The sequence below is a fragment of the Cyprinodon tularosa genome, unplaced genomic scaffold (genome assembly GCF_016077235.1).
Source record: "Cyprinodon tularosa strain WSP-4 unplaced genomic scaffold, ASM1607723v1 ctg71, whole genome shotgun sequence".
Classification (NCBI taxonomy): domain Eukaryota; kingdom Metazoa; phylum Chordata; class Actinopteri; order Cyprinodontiformes; family Cyprinodontidae; genus Cyprinodon; species Cyprinodon tularosa.
In genome coordinates this window covers 2130228-2149999 of record NW_024039463.1, presented here as the reverse complement: position 1 = coordinate 2149999, position 19772 = coordinate 2130228, and the positions used below count along the sequence as shown (strand labels likewise).

Below are 19772 nucleotides of genomic sequence, written 5' to 3'. Positions count from 1 at the left end.
AATTATGGGAGAAACTTTCTTCCCTGTCTCGTTGGTAAAAAGTGCGCTCTGTATGTGTAAACCGTCCAAAAGTTGTTCCAATCATTTTACATCCATTAAATATCTATTGTAAATTACTTGATCAACACCTTAAATGATGGAAACGGTCGAAAAATCGAATAAAAGCGAATGACAAGTAGGATTAAGTGTCCTGAAAAGTACATTACAGTAGTAGCCATTTAAATTTTCCCCACTTTCCTTGATCAGTCCTTGGCTGGTTCCCTGCAATTCCTTTTTAAACATGAATATTTGTACTCATATATATTTTTTTTGTCATGATTTGTGGACATTAAGATCTAAAGAGAAGCGTCATCTCCTGGTCAGACAATGTAATTCAGTGAAAGGGTGGAGTCAGAGTAAAGATATACACTCACCGGCCACTTTATTAGGTACACCTGTCCAACTGCTCGTTAACACTTAATTTCTAAGCAGCCAATCACATGGCGGCAACTCAGTGCATTTAGGCATGTAGACATGGTCAAGACAATCTCCTGCAGTTCAAAGCGAGCATCAGTATGGGGAAGAAAGGTGATTTGAGTGACTTTGAACGTGGCATGATTGTTGGTGCCAGAAGGGCTGGTCTGAGTATTTCAGAAACTGCTGATCTACTGGGATTTTCACGCACAACCATCTCTAGGGTTTACAGAAAATGGTCCGAAAAAGAAAAAAACATCCAGTGAGCGGCAGTTCTGTGGGCGGAAATGCCTTGTTGATGCCAGAGGTCAGAGGAGAATGGCCAGACTGGTTCGAGCTGATAGAAGGGGAACAGTGACTCAAATAACCACCCGTTACAACCAAGGTGGGCAGAAGAGCATCTCTCAACGCACAGTACGTCGAACTTTGAGGCAGATGGGCTACAGCAGCAGAAGACCACACAGAGTGCCACTCCTTTCAGCTAAGAATAGGAAACTGAGGCTACAATTTGCACAAGCTCATCGAAATTGGACAATAGAAGATTGGAAAAACGTTGCCTGGTCTGATGAGTCTCGATTTCTGCTGCGACATTCGGATGGTAGGGTCAGAATTTGGCGTCTACAACATGAAAGCATGGATCCATCCTGCCTTGTATCAACGGTTCAGGCTGGTGGTGGTGGTGTCATGGTGTGGAGAATATTTTCTTGGCACTCTTTGGGCCCCTTGGTACCAATTGAGCATTGTTGCAACGCCACAACCTACCTGAGTATTGTTGCTGACCATGTCCATCCCTTTATGACCACAATGTATCCAACTTCTGATGGCTACTTTCAGCAGGATAATGCGCCATGTCATAAAGCTGGAATCATCTCAGACTGGTTTCTAGAACATGACAATGAGTTCACTGTACTCAAATGGCCTCCACAGTCACCAGATCTCAATCCAATAGAGCATCTTTGGGATGTGGTGGAACGGGAGATTCGCATCATGGATGTGCAGCCGACAAATCTGCGGCAACTGTGTGATGCCATCATGTCAATATGGACCAAACTCCCTGAGGAAGGCTTCCAGCACCTTGTTGAATCTATGCCAAGAAGAATTGAGGCAGTTCTGAAGGCAAAAGGGGGTCCGACCCATTACTAGCATGGGGTACCTAATAAAGTGGCCGGTGAGTGTATGTTGGGTTTATGGAGGGGAATTTGCTGGGGAGTCGGCTGCCATTCGGCTGGTGTTTGACTTGGAAGAGATACTTTGAATGGCCGCTACTGTAAGTTCACACATTAATAGAGACCCTGTATTAAAGAAGAGAAATATCTCATTAGATATGAGTTCATGAAAATCAAGCCTACACCGTAAGCTGCTGTTTCCCTTTTACTTTTTCAATCATATTTGCTTTAACAAGGACAACATCAGTCATAATGGCAAATGATTCAAAGCACATCAATTAGTTCAGTGTCCTGGATTAATGACTTATGCTTCTGATTGATAAACTGCAGGCTCTTAATTTAGGATGACAGTTGAATCTTACGTTGACTGGATTGTAATCACACCTGTTGCTGATTTGGGAGGCTGCGTTGTCTGCTAACAGCAGCATTAGCTGTTTGGGTTTAAGCTTTTAGGTCAGTTTACATAATCATCCTATTTACTCCTTTTACTGCTTAATTGTGATAAATCTGAAGTATAAAAAGCATATTTATGTTATTTTGGAAGAACGTTGAGGTCTCACAAGGTGGGGGGAAAAAACTAAATCTAAAGCAACTGGACGTCTTGAAAACGTCAGTCGAACTCAGGAGCTTAACGAGCTTCTGCTATCAAGAAGTCAGGACTAAAGAAGAGGAGTTTGGCATTTTTTCAAGATTTTAAGAAGTCCTCTTCCTTTTGATTCATTTTTTCCTGCTAGCTAACCATCCATAGCTTCATATACACTGGAACAAATCAAAATCTAGATATGTCAGTTTTTCTTAAAATCAGTGCATTTGTTTTTTGGATTGAGGAGGTAAAAGAGACATTTTGCCACTGGAACAAGACAATTTACTCTTTAGATAAGAAAACACAATTACAGGCTCTTATTTTAATGCATTTTATCTAATAATCTTATTTTAAGAGTAAAAGTACTAATTCCATTGGCAAACTATCTAATTTACCTACTCAATTTAAGGGTAAATACACTGAATTTAAGAAATTATTACTAATTTCTACATAGTTTTTCCAGTGTAACTACCTAGCCCACCTTTAATGATGGGTGGTTTTTATTGGATTCCTTTTGGTTTATTTTCTTTTTAAATTGAACGTAAAAGGACAAAAGAAAATCCTTGAATGACAGCAGGTTGTTGTGGAAATGTGTTTTTTTTTATCTACATGTTTCCTTCTGTTAAGCTCCAGTGTGCCATCCATCACTCATGGTTACTTCAGATAAATTGTTTTTCTAATACACAATAAAGCATCTATTTTCTTTTTTTACCAACAGCAACAAAAACAGGAAAGACACCGGGTTCCTCAGATTTTCCCTGTAAGGACCTGCTTTGATTTTGACTTTCACAAAATGACCTTCAAAGGATGAGAACTAGAATATGACTATTTTCCCGCCTCCTCAAACAGCACACAGTCATAAGACCCCATCCTCGAATGAACCAGAGTATCTATGCAAGTGGATGGGTTTCCCATACTCGGAGTGCAGCTGGGAGGACGGGGCTTTGGTCAGGAAGAAGTTCCAACACTGCATCGACGGCTTCATGAGCAGAAACTCCAGTAAAACCATCCCTTCTAAAGACTGCAAGGTAGGAGTTCACCCAGAGCCGTCAAAACATGCCTTCCTCTTGACGTTCGAATACAAGGATGTTTATCTTTTACTTCAGGTGTTAAAGCAAAGGCCGAGGTTCGTGGCATTAAAGAAACAGCCGTCGTATATCGGTGACGAGATCCTTCAGCTCAGAGATTACCAGCTGGATGGATTGAACTGGCTCGCCCACTCCTGGTGCAGGTAAATTACCAGCCGGTACAGCGTTTATTTTCCATTAGTTCTGCCTCCAGTAAGGAGTGCCCTCTCCTCCTACAGGTGCAACAGTGTTATCCTGGCTGACGAGATGGGCCTGGGGAAGACCATCCAGACCATCTCCTTCCTTTCCTACTTGTTCCACCAGCATCAGCTCTACGGGCCGTTTTTAGTGGTGGTCCCTCTGTCCACACTGACCTCCTGGCAGAGAGAGTTTGACACCTGGGCTCCAGACATGAACGTGGTGGTCTATTTGGGTGACGTCATGAGCAGGAAGACGGTACTTTGGATTTGACTTGTGATGTCATTGTTTTTTTTATTTTTTTTTAAGATTCTGTGGCTCACTTGTGTGTTTTTGTTTAGATCCGTGACTATGAATGGGTGAACCATCAAACCAAAAGAATCCGCTTCAATGCGCTCTTAACCACATATGAGATTCTGCTAAAGGATAAGGTTAGTAGGGGTCTGTTCTGGTTGTGTCGTCTTTTAAAGAGCTTCTTAAAACGTGGCAATGTTTTCCTCCAGGGCGTCCTCGGGAATATCAACTGGGCCTTTTTGGGCGTGGATGAAGCTCATAGGCTGAAAAATGATGATTCTCTGCTCTACAAGTCGTTAATGGAGTTCAGATCCAACCACCGACTCCTCATTACGGGCACCCCGCTGCAGAACTCCCTCAAAGAGCTCTGGTCCTTGCTACACTTCCTCATGCCCGACAAGTACGCCCCGCTTCACACACTTTTAAATAAACCAAGCAGAATCTGATGGAGTGAGATTTGTTTCAAATCTGCTTTTAATCCAGGTTTGATTCCTGGGAGGATTTTGAGGATGAACACGGAAAAGGAAGGGATAACGGTTATCAGAGTCTTCATAAAGTCCTGGAGCCATTCCTGCTCCGAAGGGTCAAGAAAGACGTGGAGAAGTCTCTCCCTGCCAAGGTGGAGCAAATCCTTCGCGTTGACATGTCTGCACAGCAGAAGCAGTTCTACAAGTAAGGATTTAATTAATGCAGAAATAAATTGTATCCATAAATGATCAAAAAATTATCACAGCTGAATTTGTCTTCCCTGTTCTCCAGGTGGATTTTAACAAGAAATTACAAAGCCCTTTCCAAAGGCACCCGCGGCAGCTCCAGCGGCTTCTTAAACATCGTGATGGAGCTTAAAAAGTGCTGCAACCATAGTTTCCTCATTAGGCAGCCTGAGGAGGCAGAGAGTGAAACGCAGCAGGAATGCCTGCAGGTTTGTCTCACCCTGAACCTCCTTCAGCTCCAAGCATCTCCTCAGGATGCTTCTGTAACACATGCTAGGCGTCAGAGATGGAGGATCTGGAGTCAACAAGTAATTTCTATGTCATGTTTTTGTTCTACCCAGCCACTAAACCAGTATGCAAATTGAACTCACCAGGTTCAGTGGCTTGGTAGAACAAAAACATGACATAGAAATGACTTGTTGACTCCAGATCCCCCATCTCTGCTATGCGGTTTTTTTCTATACAAAGGCACTCTATGCTGTCTGAAATTGGACAAACACATTGTTAGAGACTTCAGGTTAGAGGAAATACTCTTTATGTTTTTCCTTTTCCTCTCCTCCAGGCTTTAGTGAGAGGCAGTGGGAAGCTGGTTCTGCTTGACAAGCTGCTGACCCGACTCCGGGAAAGAGGCAACAGAGTCCTTATCTTCTCCCAAATGGTCAGGATGTTGGACATATTGGCCGAGTATCTCACGAAGAGGCGATATCCTTTCCAGGTGAGATTTGGACCAACCAGGGGTTCATCCATATTCTACTTTTTTAACACCCAATCGATTAGATAGCCCTTTTTTTATATTTTCAGTAATGCTAGTGTCTAAAATGTAGTAGTTTTCCCAGTATAAGGTGGTTTAATGCATGGTGTTAGGAACATATTTAAAATATATCCCTCATTCCGTCCTGGTTTAAAATAAAGCTTATTTTTGTGTCCATAAAAAAAATAAATAAATAAAAAAAAAGAACCAGTTCTTCTTTCCTGAAGCAGATCTTAGCTTTTTGACTCCGGTTGTGTTCATGTTTACAGTGAAGGGTCCTTTAAAGGTTGCACTCTGCAGATAAGTCTTAGATGAAGCTCGGGTGTCAGTGTTGTTGGACACAGCCTCAGTTTATTTATATCTACAAGTTATTTGCTGCAGCAGACCAGCAGGAGTTGTGCAAGTCACCTGACTTGGATTGTTCCCCCCCCCCGAATCCGTCCCTGTCTGACTCTGTTGTGGACGGTGGTCCCTGCATGCAGTCAGCAGATGCTGAACCAGAAAAGAGTTAATATTGAAATGTCTCCGTTTGCAGCGTCTGGATGGTTCCATAAAGGGAGAAATCCGAAAGCAAGCGCTCGACCACTTCAATGCTGAGGGCTCAGAGGTATGCATACATTTAATTATATACTACCGATAAAAGTTTCCATTTCTTTTAGATGTTTTTTTGCATTTTAAAATATCTTAAGAAGACTTTTGAAGAGTTAAATAATATATTCTCTGGAGTCATATCGTTAAAGCCTTTTGCTTCTCATTCAGAACGAAAATTTAACAACACTGATGTGTTGCTGATGTGTCGCTTTGTTTGCAGGACTTCTGCTTCCTGCTATCCACCAGAGCCGGAGGTTTAGGTATTAATTTGGCCTCAGCAGATACTGTTGTTATATTCGACTCAGACTGGAACCCTCAGAACGACCTGCAGGCGCAGGCCAGAGCCCATAGGATCGGACAGAAAAAGCAGGTAATTTAGGGCTAATTACAGGGAGTCAGAGTTGTCCAATCATGGGTCTAACATTTTGTTATCCTTTAATAGATCTGTATATGCATTCTCTCTTCTTTGAAGTTCTTTTCCACTTATCAATTTATAATGTTTAAAAGTGCAGCTGATGCCATTTGTTTCCTGATTTGTAATTGATGCTGGGGCTTTAGGTTAGTTTTTACATAGTGAGAAAACTAAACCTCATGATTAGAGACGCATGATCAGACTTTTCTTTGCTGATACTTTATTTTTCATTCGAAAACTCACCTGCTGTAGTTTTGAATACAGCAGAGATTAGCTCCTTTTCATGTATTCATTGATAGACACTTTCCTGAAAAAAAACTGGATTGAGATAAATGATTAGCCTCGTGAGACCATCCTGATCTCGCAAGCTTTCAAGATTTCACTCGCTAATCGGTCTGGAGACTCTCCGTTGAAGGAAATTTGGAGCCGTTCACCAAACGAACGTCCAATCAGCGTTGGCTTTGAGGCGGATTGAGGTGTGACGCAACGAGAAGCGCGACAGTTCAGTCTAAAGAACATGGTGGCTTCAGCCGATGAAACTAGCATTAGCGTGGCTATCGAGCAAGTTTTATCGGAATTACAAAGTATTTCTTCACTGAAAGAAGAGCAAAACACTGCTCTGGAGGCTTTTCTCAGAGGAAAATATGTTTTTGCTCTTCTCCCGACTGGTCGGTCTGTTAGTACGTCATATGCTTTGTTGATCTGATTGGTTTATTTGGCCCGTCTATCACCAACATAGGCCAATCAGCTAACCAGTATTTTCGCCCCTTCTCAAAATTACTGCAACGGAAGGTTTCAGGTTAATAAATGATACCAAAAATGGTGAAAGTCTATAGTTTTAATGCGTGATATTTAGAGAGGAAAAAACATTTGTCTTACTAAATACAGATAAAAACAATCAAGGAACCTTGATTCATGGGAGCTTGAATCTGTGCAGCTGTGGTTATGATGCAGATTGTTCAATCAGAAGGCAAATATTGGCTGATATTCAATCATTACTTAAAACATGAAAGAGAAAATCTTTATCTGCCTCTAGATTCTTCAGAAAAGTCTAGGCTTAAAAGTCCAGATTTTAAAAGCTTGCTAAACCTGGTGGCAGTAACCTGTGATGCTAAATATATTGGATCCTGTGTGAATTTTCGAGAACTCTAATATTAGACCCTGTTAATTATGCATCAGTTATTTTTAGTCGATTAAATCTAAATCATAAAGGTTATAAAATAAACCCAATATAAACGTCCATTAATCGTTGCTTTATTAAAAGGGAACCACTAAGGTTGTTCTATTCTAACTTGTTTCCTCACAGGTGAATATATATCGGCTTGTCACCAAAGGAACCGTGGAGGAGGACATCATCGAGAGGGCAAAGAAGAAGATGGTTTTAGACCATCTGGTCATTCAGAGAATGGACACCACAGGGCGAACGGTTCTGGACAACAACTCAGGAAACTCAAAGTAAGATTTTAAAATCTGCTGATTTACTCTTGTTTAAAATATTTTAACTGTAACTTTTTTCTTAAACCATGTTGTTTTTTTGTTTTTGCAGTTCAAACCCTTTTAATAAAGAGGAACTTACAGCTATTCTTAAATTTGGGGCTGAAGATCTGTTCAAAGAGGCCGAGGGAGAGGAATCTGAACCACAGGTTAGATAATAGGTGGATCCCATAATTTGATCTGTAATCTATCATGTTCAGGATTATACAACAGATTTTCTTATCTTTGCAGGAGATGGATATTGATGAGATCTTGAGGTTGGCTGAAACAAGAGAAACCGATCAAGGCTCCAGCGCCACAGATGAGCTTCTATCTCAGTTCAAGGTGCCTGCGTAGACTGTTGTTCTTTTCCTAAAAAAGAAAGAACAAATTCCCTAATTTTGTATCCTTGTTTTCAGGTGGCTAACTTCTCTAGTATGGAAGAAACTACTCCAGAGTTTGATGAGAGGCCGGTCCGAGAATGGGACGACATCATTCCCGAAGAGCAGCGGCGCAAAATCGAGGAGGAGGAGAAGCAGCGAGAGATGGAGGACATCTTTATGCTGCCCCGGAGCAGGAGCTCCAACAAGAGGGTAGGATTATGCGGCCAATGAGCCTAGATCTAAGCTACCATGACTTATTAAAACACGACTGTCTGTTTGTTTTTCATCAGGCTCAAGCCAATGACAGCGACAGCGACGTGGGCTCGAAGCTGAAGCAGCGTTCGTCCGGCTCAGACAGTGAGACGGATGATAGTGACGACGACAAGAAGCCAAAGAAAAGAGGCAGACCTCGAGCTCGTAAAAACAACGTGGAGGGTTTCACAGATGTAGAAATTCGCAGGTGAGCTTCTCAGATGTGTCTCATATTAATCAATACAGATATTTAGCTGCTTTTAGGAGAATTTTAAAAACATTCCTTTACCACTTTTCAGGTTCATTAAGGCATACAAGAAGTTTGGAGCTCCTTTGGAAAGGTACGTTTCATCAGAGACAAAACATCAGCCGGATTTAAACAGTTTAAGATTTAAACAACATAATTCCTGCGTCCAGGTTGGAGGCAATCGCCCGAGACTCGGAGCTTGTGGACAAATCGATTGCAGACCTGAAGAGGCTGGGGGAACTGATTCACTCCAGCTGTGTGACAGCAGTTCAGGAACATGAAGAGCAGCTCAAAGAGAATCCCGTCGAAGGTTTGTCGGTTGTGTTTTTTCCAGAAATAAAACTTTAACTGTTTTCTTTGGAAAAATAGTAAAGAAGTCCTGTTTGTATTCCAGCTAAAGGTCCTGGGAAACGCAGAGGAATCAACATTAAGATATCAGGAGTCCAGGTCAACGCCAAGTCGATCATTCAGCATGAGGAGGAGTTTGAGCCGCTTCACAAAGTGGTGCCCTCCAACCCTGCTGAGCGGAACAAGTAAGAAACTGTCAGATTAAACGTGTTCAGCAAAGTTTATCTCTGTTGCTCAGATTAAAGTAAAACAGTCTCTTCATTTAGGTTTAAGCTTACATGCAGAGTGAAAGTTGCCCACTTTGATGTGGAATGGGATCTGCAGGATGACACTCAGCTCCTCCTCGGCATCTATGAGCACGGCTTTGGGAACTGGGACCTGATGAAGACGGATCCCGACCTTCAGCTGGCTGATAAGGTAAAGTTACCCAACGATTCCAATCATAGTGGCTGAATGAAGAGCTTTACTTGGCGTTACGGTAAAAACTGATGTTGCTACTGAAAACTGCGGGTGAAACTGAGTTCAATTTGATCTTCATGTTGATTTTAAAATGCATCATCACAGGGTTGAGTTTCTTCCAGAATAAGTTTTTTTTTTTTCTATTTCTTTTTCGAAGAAACTGAAACAGTCTTGGTAATGGATCATATTTTGGAGAACTGGGATAGTTCCATTGAAAAGTCAACTGACTATATCAACCAGGCTACATAAGGAGAAATCTTTATGGGAATTCACACAGTAACACAAATTAGGAATTTATATAATAAGGGAAAAACCCATCAGGAAATCACATATTTAATACAGAAGTAATAATTTACTAATAGCCTTTAAATGTTTCCTTGTATACTCAGATTACACCAGCTAGCTTTCTTTTGCTTTCATTTCTTCTGCTATTAATGCCCCCAAACCTCCCTGGTTTATAGATATTGAACCCCGACTCAAAGTTATAACTGGTTTTGGGCGTGCTTAAGGCATAATATTCACCATAAGAAACAAAACTTTCCAGTAAATTTGACCTTCCAAGTTTCTTCCAGAAGTAACTGAAAGGAAAAATCCTGGAGAAAAACGCCATCCAACCCTGATCCATCAGTATTTTGGGTTTTCAATCACTAACTAAAGACTGAGGAAGAGTTTTTTATGTGTTTGATCTCCAGACTATTTTAAATTCAACGAACCATTCATTGAAAGGTCAAAGACTTATAGATTTTACAGACCTTCTCTTTAGTCCCATTAAAACTACCCACTACCCTCTGTTCCTTACGACATATACACCACGTTTAGCACATTTGTGCTACTGCTCTCTAGACAGAAACAAGCAAATCAACATGGCAGCGCCCATAACATTCAGGAAGTTTGCAGAGAGTCAGGCAAAGAAGGCAGCCTTCGGTGAATTTACTTGAGAGTGTGCATACGACAAACTATAGTCTAATCGGGGCTTACAGACGCAGGAAACAGCGACAGATGTTGAGGTTCATCACACTGCTAAGCAGAATCATCACTGGAAATTGTCTGGCACTGTAGGGAAGCTTGTATTTTTAGGAATCTCTGAAATGTCATGATTACGGAGGCTGAATGTAAGGAGATGACGTGGTCTGCTCATGCGTTCTCTGTTACCTGAGAACTGAGCCAGAACTGAACTTGGCCGAGCCCTACTGATGAACTAGTAGCAGTTTAGCACAGTTCGGTTGTGTCTAGTGCGGTCCTTTTCAGTCTTGCGTGCCATTTACAGTCAACAGTTATCTCAGTTACCGTACTGGGACGGATCTCTGCACGGTTTTAAAAGGGTAGTGACAATGGGGTTTTAGTTTCTTCAGATGTTTCAAAGGGAGCGGCTCATCAAATCCCCTTAATAATTCAAATCAGAAAATTAGCTTTATTAGTGGAACCAGAAATTAGTGGAACCAAAAAAAGAAATGCTGTTATCTATCAATCTAAGGGAAGAGCTGCAACAGTTTGGTCTTTTTGCACAGAATATGTTCTGTTCCTGTTCTGCTGTTTCTAAAGTAACACAGAGAATATAAATGGCGTGCTAGATACACCTGCACTGGCCTGCTAAATAATCCAATCACTTTAAAACCTCCATTCTCCATGTTAGCAAACGTAACAGTAATAGGTGAGCTCTATGGTTAACAGCTCTATTTGAAAAAAAGAAAAATCACCAGAATAGAGGAAGAACTTATTGGCTAATATTATTTATCCTCATGTCCAGATTCTTCCAGACGACCCAAACAAGAAGCCTCAGGGCAAACAGCTGCAGGCGAGAGCGGAGTATCTGCTGAAGCTGCTGAAAAAAGAGCAAGACAACACCTCTGTGTCCAAAGCAGGAGACGAGGTTCGCTGCTGTTATTCAAATGGTCATTTTATCCAGAATTTACTTTGGGTTTTAATTTACAGCGCTTTACTTTTCTGGCGTCTTCTTTCAAGGTTAAAGTGAAGAAGAGGAAGCCCCGAGTTAAGAAGGAAGCGAAGGTTCTGAAAGACGAACAGGGCAACGAGATCTCGTCTCCGCGGCTGTCCGATAATCCGTCAGAGGAAGGAGAGGTTAAGGTGAGTCGTACTCAAAAGATCACCACTAGTTTTCTCTGATAAGAGTTTATTTAAAACGATTTTCTGTTGGGTTCAGATATGGTTCCCTGTAACAGTCCAATTTCATGAAAGGATTTTTAAAAATCAATTTTGAATGAAAAATATCAGCTTCAGTTTTTCCCTTTTATCTACACATTAACAGTAAATCAGTTTTATCTATGAAATCCTCAGTGATTAAACCACATTATTAGGTTAATGATTCATTTTGAGTTTTGAAAATGTTTTCACTTGATGTCTGAATCATCCTTAAATAAAAGTCCCTCTCAGTTTTAATTCTTTCGAACACCTGCATCCTTTAACCTTCTACCTGCTTTCTTTGCCTCTTTTTTGTGTTCGGAAGCAGGAAGAGGGAGCGGAGAAGTCTCCTGTGAAGAAGAGACAAAAGAAGAAAGATAACAAGGAGAACAAAGAAAAACAGGGAACACCTAAAAAAGATGGAGACAAGGAGAAGAAGACCGCCAAGCCCAGAAAGGAGAAGGTATGTACAAACCTGACCCTGAAAATTTTAAATAAATGAAAGCAACAAATTTCAAAGTTCAGGGTAATCCTTTGCTGTTTTTTTTGTTTGTTTGTTTGTTTGTTTTTGCCCGTTAGGCTAAAAGAGCCAAAGGAAAGAAAACCCAAGGTCCGGTTCACATCACAGCCGGTTCTGAGCCTGTTCCCATCGAAGGAAAGGAGGACGATGAACTTGACCAGGAAACCTTTAGCATTGTAGGTGGAGCAGCGAGTGAGATGAGCTAGTTTTAGTTTAATGGTCCTTCAGAGCATTAATGAAGGTTGTTTGTGTGCAGTGTAAGGAGCGCATGAGGCCCGTGAAAAAGGCCCTAAAGCAGCTGGACAAACCCGATGAAGGTCTGTCCGACCAGGACCAGCTCCAGCACACGCGCACATGCCTGCTGAAGATCGGAGACCGAATCACTGAGTGCCTTAAAGCGTACAGCGACCCCGAGCATGTTAAGATATGGCGCAGGTAGGAAAGAAAAAAAAGATTGACTATATCTTGGCTAACATCTCACTCCTCTCTTTAGCTGTTGGAATCATTCTCCCTTCTTTTTTTTAGGAATCTCTGGATTTTTGTGTCAAAGTTTACAGAGTTTAGTGCCAGAAAGCTCCACAAGCTTTACAAAATGGCTCAGAAAAAGCGATCGCATGATGAAGAGGTAAGTTGTAGATTATACCGGCGATAACATGAGGTGGTGCCTCCACTAAATACGATGTGACGTTTCCAGAAGGAGCACAAGAAGAAGGAGGACCCCTCAGGGAGGATAAAATCCTTCAGACCAGAACCTTCGAGTTCCAGCAGAGACTCCACAGGTACCCCGTCCTCCAAACCTGCACCTCCCCCGAGTCAGTCAGGACCCCATGGACACCACAGGGAGCCGTACAATTCTGCTAACAAACGACACTTCAGCAACAATGGTGCCTTTAACTAAAGCTTTGATGATGCTTTTTAATCATAAAACTCAGACCTCATTTGTGAAATGTTTTTCATTTTTTTTTGTCTCAGATCGAGGAGACTGGCCGAGGGACCGTAAATACGGCTACCAAGGAAACAGTAACCAGCCCTGGCAGGGAGACCGCCACCATCCCTACGACCCTCATCGCTACAACAAGGATCACTATGGAGATCGGCGTCCGCACGGAGACACGTATCGCAGCTCAGGCGGGTACCGCAACAACACCTCTCCTCGGAAAAGGCCGTATGACCAATACGGCAACGACAGGGACCACAGGGGTCACCGGCCCTATTATGACAGGTGAGATGAGACCTTTTACACCATCAGCCTAATGACCCTGACATCTGCTCAGGGTAGCATGTCAGCAGGGACTGCATCAACACTTCTTCGTCTTCATCTTGTGTTCTTTCTTGTTAATTTATCTCTGTACAGGATAACTTGAAAAGTTATGGATGGATTTTAATGAAAATTTTAGCAGAAGTGTCCCAATGTTGGTGTTGACCCAGATTATAATCTAGATACATTTTTTGGTTTTAAAGATTTTTAAACATTCTGAGATACATTTGGCAGAACAAGCAGTTCCCCCCTAAACCAGAGGGTGGCAGCAGTGACTATTGACAGCATCAGACTCAAAAAGTCCAGAGATATTTTACTGAAGACAAAAACACAAGAAAAGAGAACGTTGTTGGTTTGTTAGTGGGATAATTTGAAAACTTGAACAGATTTTATGGAAATGTTTACCAGAGGTGCGCTTCATGCCAAGGAACAATTCATTAAACTTTGGTAATGAATCAGATCATGTGCTACTTTTAGCTAGGGTTGTAGGTCACAATATGGGCCAGAATGTGCTGCTCTCTCAGAGTGATGTTGTAGGTTATCTTTATTATCAGAAATGATTCCCTGAAATATTTCACTGGATATAGAAAATATGAGTTTTGCATTTTGAATTGATATGGGGGTCATAAGGCACCAAATGAGAGGTTGTCATGTGAGCCTTTAGGTGTATAAAGGGACAAAATAAGATAGATGGTAATGAATTTAATAAAAGTCTCAATAGATGATATGCATAAAATGCACAATTTTCTCATTAGATATGTATTTTTTAATTATATTAGTGATTAAATTGTCATTTTTTAAAAACTAAATAAATGGGAAAAAATGATTCATTAATGGGTGTCTCTGACTCTTAGTTTTGGGGTCACAGGCTGAAATGTTTGTGTTCCCCAGTTCTAAGTCATTGATATGAACAAACACATTGAAGGTAACCCTATTCTGCCAATCTTTGTTTTAAGCTTAACAATCACATCCTTTTCAGTTTTAAATATTATTCCTATGTGATATCATTCAGGCATCCGGACCCCAAACGAAGACGCCCTGATGATTTTCATCCCAGCTACCACCAGGGACGGGACGGCCCTTCGCATGACTTCAGAAGGATGCCGGACCACAGACCGCCAGGTCCATCGGGGCCGGAGCATTACAACCGGCCGTTCCACCCCGACAAGCCTCCTCCTCTGCTGGACCCCCGCTCCCCTCAGGCTCAGAAGTCTCCCCAGGACTCCCGCTCCCCGCTGGAGCGTCCCATGGATCCCGGCATTATGGCGGACCCCAACTGGAACAGCAGGAAAACATAAAGCCTCAGGAACTCATCTGGACCTTTGTTCCAGGCTGGAAGCCACATGCTGCTGTTGACAGACGTGTGGGGTGGGAGGGGGTGGGGGGGTCTCTGCTTTTGAGCTAACTGTTAAAAAAGGGAATCAAAACGTTTAAATCCACCAGCAAACTTTCTCCCAGTGTTTGTGATTATGGGATGGAAACAAACTAAGCTGTGTGTCTTTATTTAAATGACCTGCTGCCTCAGTCGATCATATTTCGACTGAGTGGAACGACTGAAAGCTTAGTCCCATGGACTATTACAAGGAAAATGTGGATCCAAGAACTGATGAATGATCTCAATCCTAAAAGTGCCTGAAAGTGTTGGCCTTCCGAAGGGGAGAAGAGCGGGAATATTCCAGGAGCAACCAAGGACACTTTGTTTTTGTTTTTTTCTGTGCTTAGCTTTAAGTATTGCAAAAAAGATGTCATCAGAAATTGAATGTGTTAATCATTTGCACCTTGGAAACATGTTGATCATGTAGCTGAAGAGAATCCTGAAGTTTTCACCGTGCAGATGAAGAGGATTTCCTCTGAGGTTGCTGGAAATCTGCTCAAACGAGCCAGCGCCACTCAACAGAACATTTAAAATGTTTAGTTTTTTGTTTTTTTATAAGGTTCACATTTCTCGTGTACAATTATGTTTGATTTCTTTCATCGTGTATCGATTCAAGTCACTGCAACCCCTTCTGCGCTGTTCACTTTAACTTCCTTCTTCGCCAATATTGAAGCTATCAAAGCAGTATTTATTATGACTTTTTCAGAGGTTCATAACACTATAAATCCAAACAATCCTTTATTACACCTTACAGTATTGTGATGGTTTAGAAATGGTACTTTGCTTCTTGAAGTAATGGACACAGGAACCCCTTTCTGCTCACAGATGGATGTGCACTGCCATTGTCATTAAATTGGTTACTCCTCCTGTGCCAAATCTGCTTTTATCCCATCTTTATTCTGGTGTCTTTGCGCTTCTTCAAGTCCTGTTTCTGATTGTAGGATCAGATTGCAGATTAGTTCATGAACGTTACCAACAGATTAGGAAAATTGCCGCACTTGGCTAAATTATAAATCAATTAAAAAAATGAAGAAAGGATAACATAATTCTTGGAGTTCATGTAGATTTCTACTAGAACTGTTGATTTTAGGGAGAAATGGTTGAAACTATTATATAAAGTGTTTGGATTTATTCTTTTTTCCCCTTGGGCACTTACAGTCAACTTGTTACAGTGAACACAGCTCTTGTTTTTCTTCCGCTTCAAAACAAACTACAGTTCCTGTATTATATGTTCTGTAAGAAAGTCTAAATAATTTATATTTGTGACAAAACCACTCATGAGAAATGTCATGTACATATGTTCTGACATATGTAATAAACTTTGTTACACAACAAATGGTCTTCTTTTATCTGACAGCCCTCAGATCTGATGTGGGAAAACAAGGATTTAGGGAAAAGCTAATTTTCCTGAATGTAATTATAGTTTTAAGTCTTGGAGAGAGATGGGCATGGATTCACAAAGAAACCTTAAGACTAAAAGTAGCTTCTAGTGATGTGATTTCAAGATTTTTAACTCTCCTTTGTGACTAGATGTTTAGTGTTTTCTTGCTGGTAAAAGAGCGTTATATAACTTGTAGATTGCTTTTTTCAAGGAGCCTTCATATATCACTAATGATTATGAAGAAATACTTTTCTGGTTCAAGATGAGCAATTTTGCACTGTTTGTTGAAGTAATCTTGCCTCTGTAGGAATCTGAAGCAGTCTCTCTGCTCCAAGCTATTGTTTATAGTGACTGGAAACTGGAGTATATCCTTGTAAAAAGTCATATTTTAGTATGAAAATAGACACACACATGGAAAAAGTTGTTGGTACCAATTGTTTAAAGGAAAAAAAAAAAATATTCTCAGAAATAACTTAAATCTGTCAATAGCGATAAAAATGCTATGAAAATAAACAAATGAAAGTCAGACATTGAAAACCAAGTCCAGTGGATATTTTTTGAATTTTTACGGAATTGCTTTTCAACCAACTGGAAATCAAACAGGCCTAGACAAAATGATGGTAATCTTAATTTTATATTTTATGTCACAACCTTTTGATGCAATCACTGCAATCAAACGATTCCTGTAACTGTCATTGAGACTCCTGCTCCTCTCAGCAGGTATTTTGGCCCACTCCTCATGATAAAACCGCTCCAGTTCTCTCAGGTTTGAAGGCCGTCCTCCAAATATTCTCAAAAGGATCAGGGCTCATAGAATGCCTTTTCAGAATAATCCAATGTTTTCTTGGGTGTTATTAACTGTGCTTTTGTGGTTATTCTGCTACAAGGCCCATGAACTGCGACTGAGACCAAGCTTTCTGACACTGGGCAGCAAATTTCTCTCTAGAATCCCTTAAATTGTCTTGATATTTCTTTGTACCTTGCAGAGATTCAAGACATCCTGTGCCTGATGAAGCAAAGCAGCCCTAGAGCATAACAGAGTCTCCTCTGTGTTTCACAGTAGGAACAGTGTTACTTTCTTAAAAGAAAAAGTAAAAATAATGTTTTTGGGTAATTTTTCTGTCTGTCAGCGTAGAGCTGACATGTCTAAGAAAAAAGTTCACATTTTGTCTCATTTGTCCATAGGCCATTCTCCCATAAGCTTTATGGTGTCCCCCTTGGTCATTTCCCATTTAGTCCACTTTTGCTCAAACAAACACAGAAATTGTGATTTGACGCAAATGTTCCTTGAGGTTGAAGTTCACATTTAATGTCTTTAGAAAGTTTGTTGGGCTACTTAGTTACCATTCATATCACCCACCTCTTTGATTTGCCATCAGTTGTCCTCCTTTGGTCACATCCAGGGAGGTTGGCTACAGTCCTATGGATCCTACATTTCTGAGTAATATGCGCAACTGTAGTCACAGGACCATCAACCTGCTTTGGAGATTATCTTATAGCCTTTACCTTTAACATGCTTGTCTATAATTTGTATAATCTCCTGAGACAACTTTTTCCTTCACTTTCTCTGGTCCATGTTGAGTGTGGTATACACCATGTCACCAAACAGTACAGTGACTATCTGTAGCCCTAAATATAGGGCCTCTGATTGATTACAAGAGTTTAGACAGATTAGAATAATTAGACACACATTGATTTAACTAGTCCTTTTGGCCAAATTAATTTTAGTCTTTTCTTTGTCCAGGCCTGTTTAATTATTCCTTTAAAGCATGATTGAAAGCAATGTCTGAATTTCTTTCAGTCATTTTCATGGAATAGTTATTATTTATATCAGATTTAGGCTACTTGTGTGACCCAGTTTTTTTTTCTTCCATTAAAGGTATAGTGAATGATGTTCTTTTTCCGGGTAGATCATCAATACAAGTGGTCCTTCTAATTGTCAATCATTGTGGACATATGTTTACTAAGGCCTTCCTACATGCTTGTCCTCATTTTCACTTACCGGTTGTGAGTCTGACAGCGGAAAAATTCCAAATCTTCTTTCTTTGGAAAGTAAGCTTGTATGAGTGATGCAAACAGGAACTTTTATACAGAGCGTATACAAAGAGTAATGGGCTCATGTATGCTCTTGCACGCGCTTAACAGACGTTCCCTCTCAGGAGCTGATACAAGGTTGGGTATGTGCATTATTTTTTTAAAGGAGAGGGCAGGTCTTTTAAAAAAAAAAAAATCATCGAAATCTGCCAATATACGTTTAAATGAGGGATACAAACAATTTTGTCCATATCTATATTTGGTATATTAACCTTCCTATGGTGTTAGGGTCCCTACGGACCCGTTTTGAGTTTTAGCATGCATAAAAGTACATCATACATTTGTTTTTTGCATTGAAACTTTTTGACTTTGTCAAGGACTTCCATTTTAACAAAGTAAAATCAAATTTTATTTTTTTACTAAATTATAAAGTGCTCTGGTGAAAAAAATGACTTTTGTGGTGTTCGGGTCATTTGTGACCCGGTTACAATTTTTGATTATAAAACAATAAAAAAAATGCCTAAAATGTAATCATGAACACACAATCAACCAACAGGCTCTTCCTCCAACCACTTGAGCTTAATTTAGGGCCTTTTTGTCTTTGCCTTTTTGCGAAAACAAACAAAGGGAGACATGTCCAGGCTTGTCAAGCCATTTGAATGTAGAGGTGGTGACTTGAGGAGTACACATCGCCAATTCACAGGATGCAACAATAAGGAGAAGATTCACTGTAAATAAAGCTTTGGATCACATCTTTGCTGCAAATGAGGCAGAGGACACACAGGATTTTAGCGATGGAGATGAGCAGGCCTCTGAGAACCGGCAACAATGTCTCTTTGGACGTTTCAGATGATCTCAAGAGTCCTCAGATTTGACAATCGATACACCAGAGCAAAATCTGACAAGCTTGCTCCCATCAGGGATGTTTGGGAGAGATGGGTGCAACTCCTTCCACTGATGTTCAACCCAGGGCCAGAGGTGACAGTGGATGAACGTTTTCTCCCTTTTTGAGGAAAATGCCCGTTCCAGCAATACATGCACAGTAAGCCAGGCAAATATGGCATAAAAATCTGGGCAGCCTGTGATGCTAAAACAAGCTATGAGTGGAACCTACAGATTTACATAGGAAAATCTGCAAGCGGCATCCCTGTAAAAACCAAGGAAAACGGGTAGTCCTCGATTTGACTACTGGACTGCAGGGTCACAACATCACTTGTGACAATTTTTTTACATGCTATGACCTTGGACAAGAACTTCTAGGGAGGAAACTCACCATGGTGGGCACCATAAAAAAAAATAAACCTGAGCTGCCCGCTGAAATGTGGCTGGTGAAGGACAGGAGGAGTGGACAATCTGGACAAGCTGACTGCCACCTACAATTGCCAGCGAATGACCAGGAGATGGCCAATGGTTGTGTTTTACAACATCCTCAATAGTGTCTGCATACAATGCATTTGTGTTGTGGACCCATATTCACCAAGGGTGGAATTCAACCCAAAACACTAAGTGGAGAATGTTTCTTGAGGAGCTCGTGAATTCCCTTGTCAAGCCGCACATTGAGCAATGGGAACGGGTGCCCCGAGACCCAGCTACTGCAGACTTGGTCAGACAGCTGCAGTGGTCACCAAACATGCCATCCACATCCACAGCAACAAGAAGAGCATCAGCATCACCT

At 41.0% G+C, this 19772-nt stretch overlaps 1 protein-coding gene across 1 annotated transcript in view; it reads left to right on the top strand.

The window, feature by feature from the left end:
* The window catches only part of chd2 (chromodomain helicase DNA binding protein 2), a 34782-nt gene extending 19080 nt beyond the window's left edge, over window positions 1–15702 (top strand). The window contains exons 14-42 of the mRNA XM_038268790.1: window positions 2921–2962; window positions 3052–3230; window positions 3309–3433; window positions 3509–3725; window positions 3809–3898; window positions 3971–4161; window positions 4245–4433; window positions 4521–4683; window positions 5037–5189; window positions 5761–5832; window positions 6037–6186; window positions 7535–7683; window positions 7775–7871; window positions 7954–8046; window positions 8121–8294; window positions 8375–8544; window positions 8636–8677; window positions 8754–8893; window positions 8978–9116; window positions 9198–9348; window positions 11138–11260; window positions 11353–11475; window positions 11858–11992; window positions 12109–12225; window positions 12306–12484; window positions 12575–12674; window positions 12744–12933; window positions 13022–13271; window positions 14320–15702. Of these exons, the coding sequence (XP_038124718.1) occupies window positions 2921–2962; window positions 3052–3230; window positions 3309–3433; window positions 3509–3725; window positions 3809–3898; window positions 3971–4161; window positions 4245–4433; window positions 4521–4683; window positions 5037–5189; window positions 5761–5832; window positions 6037–6186; window positions 7535–7683; window positions 7775–7871; window positions 7954–8046; window positions 8121–8294; window positions 8375–8544; window positions 8636–8677; window positions 8754–8893; window positions 8978–9116; window positions 9198–9348; window positions 11138–11260; window positions 11353–11475; window positions 11858–11992; window positions 12109–12225; window positions 12306–12484; window positions 12575–12674; window positions 12744–12933; window positions 13022–13271; window positions 14320–14605 (4229 nt within the window). The 3' untranslated portion in view covers window positions 14606–15702. The remainder of the gene's footprint in view (window positions 1–2920; window positions 2963–3051; window positions 3231–3308; window positions 3434–3508; window positions 3726–3808; window positions 3899–3970; window positions 4162–4244; window positions 4434–4520; window positions 4684–5036; window positions 5190–5760; window positions 5833–6036; window positions 6187–7534; window positions 7684–7774; window positions 7872–7953; window positions 8047–8120; window positions 8295–8374; window positions 8545–8635; window positions 8678–8753; window positions 8894–8977; window positions 9117–9197; window positions 9349–11137; window positions 11261–11352; window positions 11476–11857; window positions 11993–12108; window positions 12226–12305; window positions 12485–12574; window positions 12675–12743; window positions 12934–13021; window positions 13272–14319) is intronic.
* The last annotated feature ends 4070 nt before the right edge of the window (window positions 15703–19772 follow it).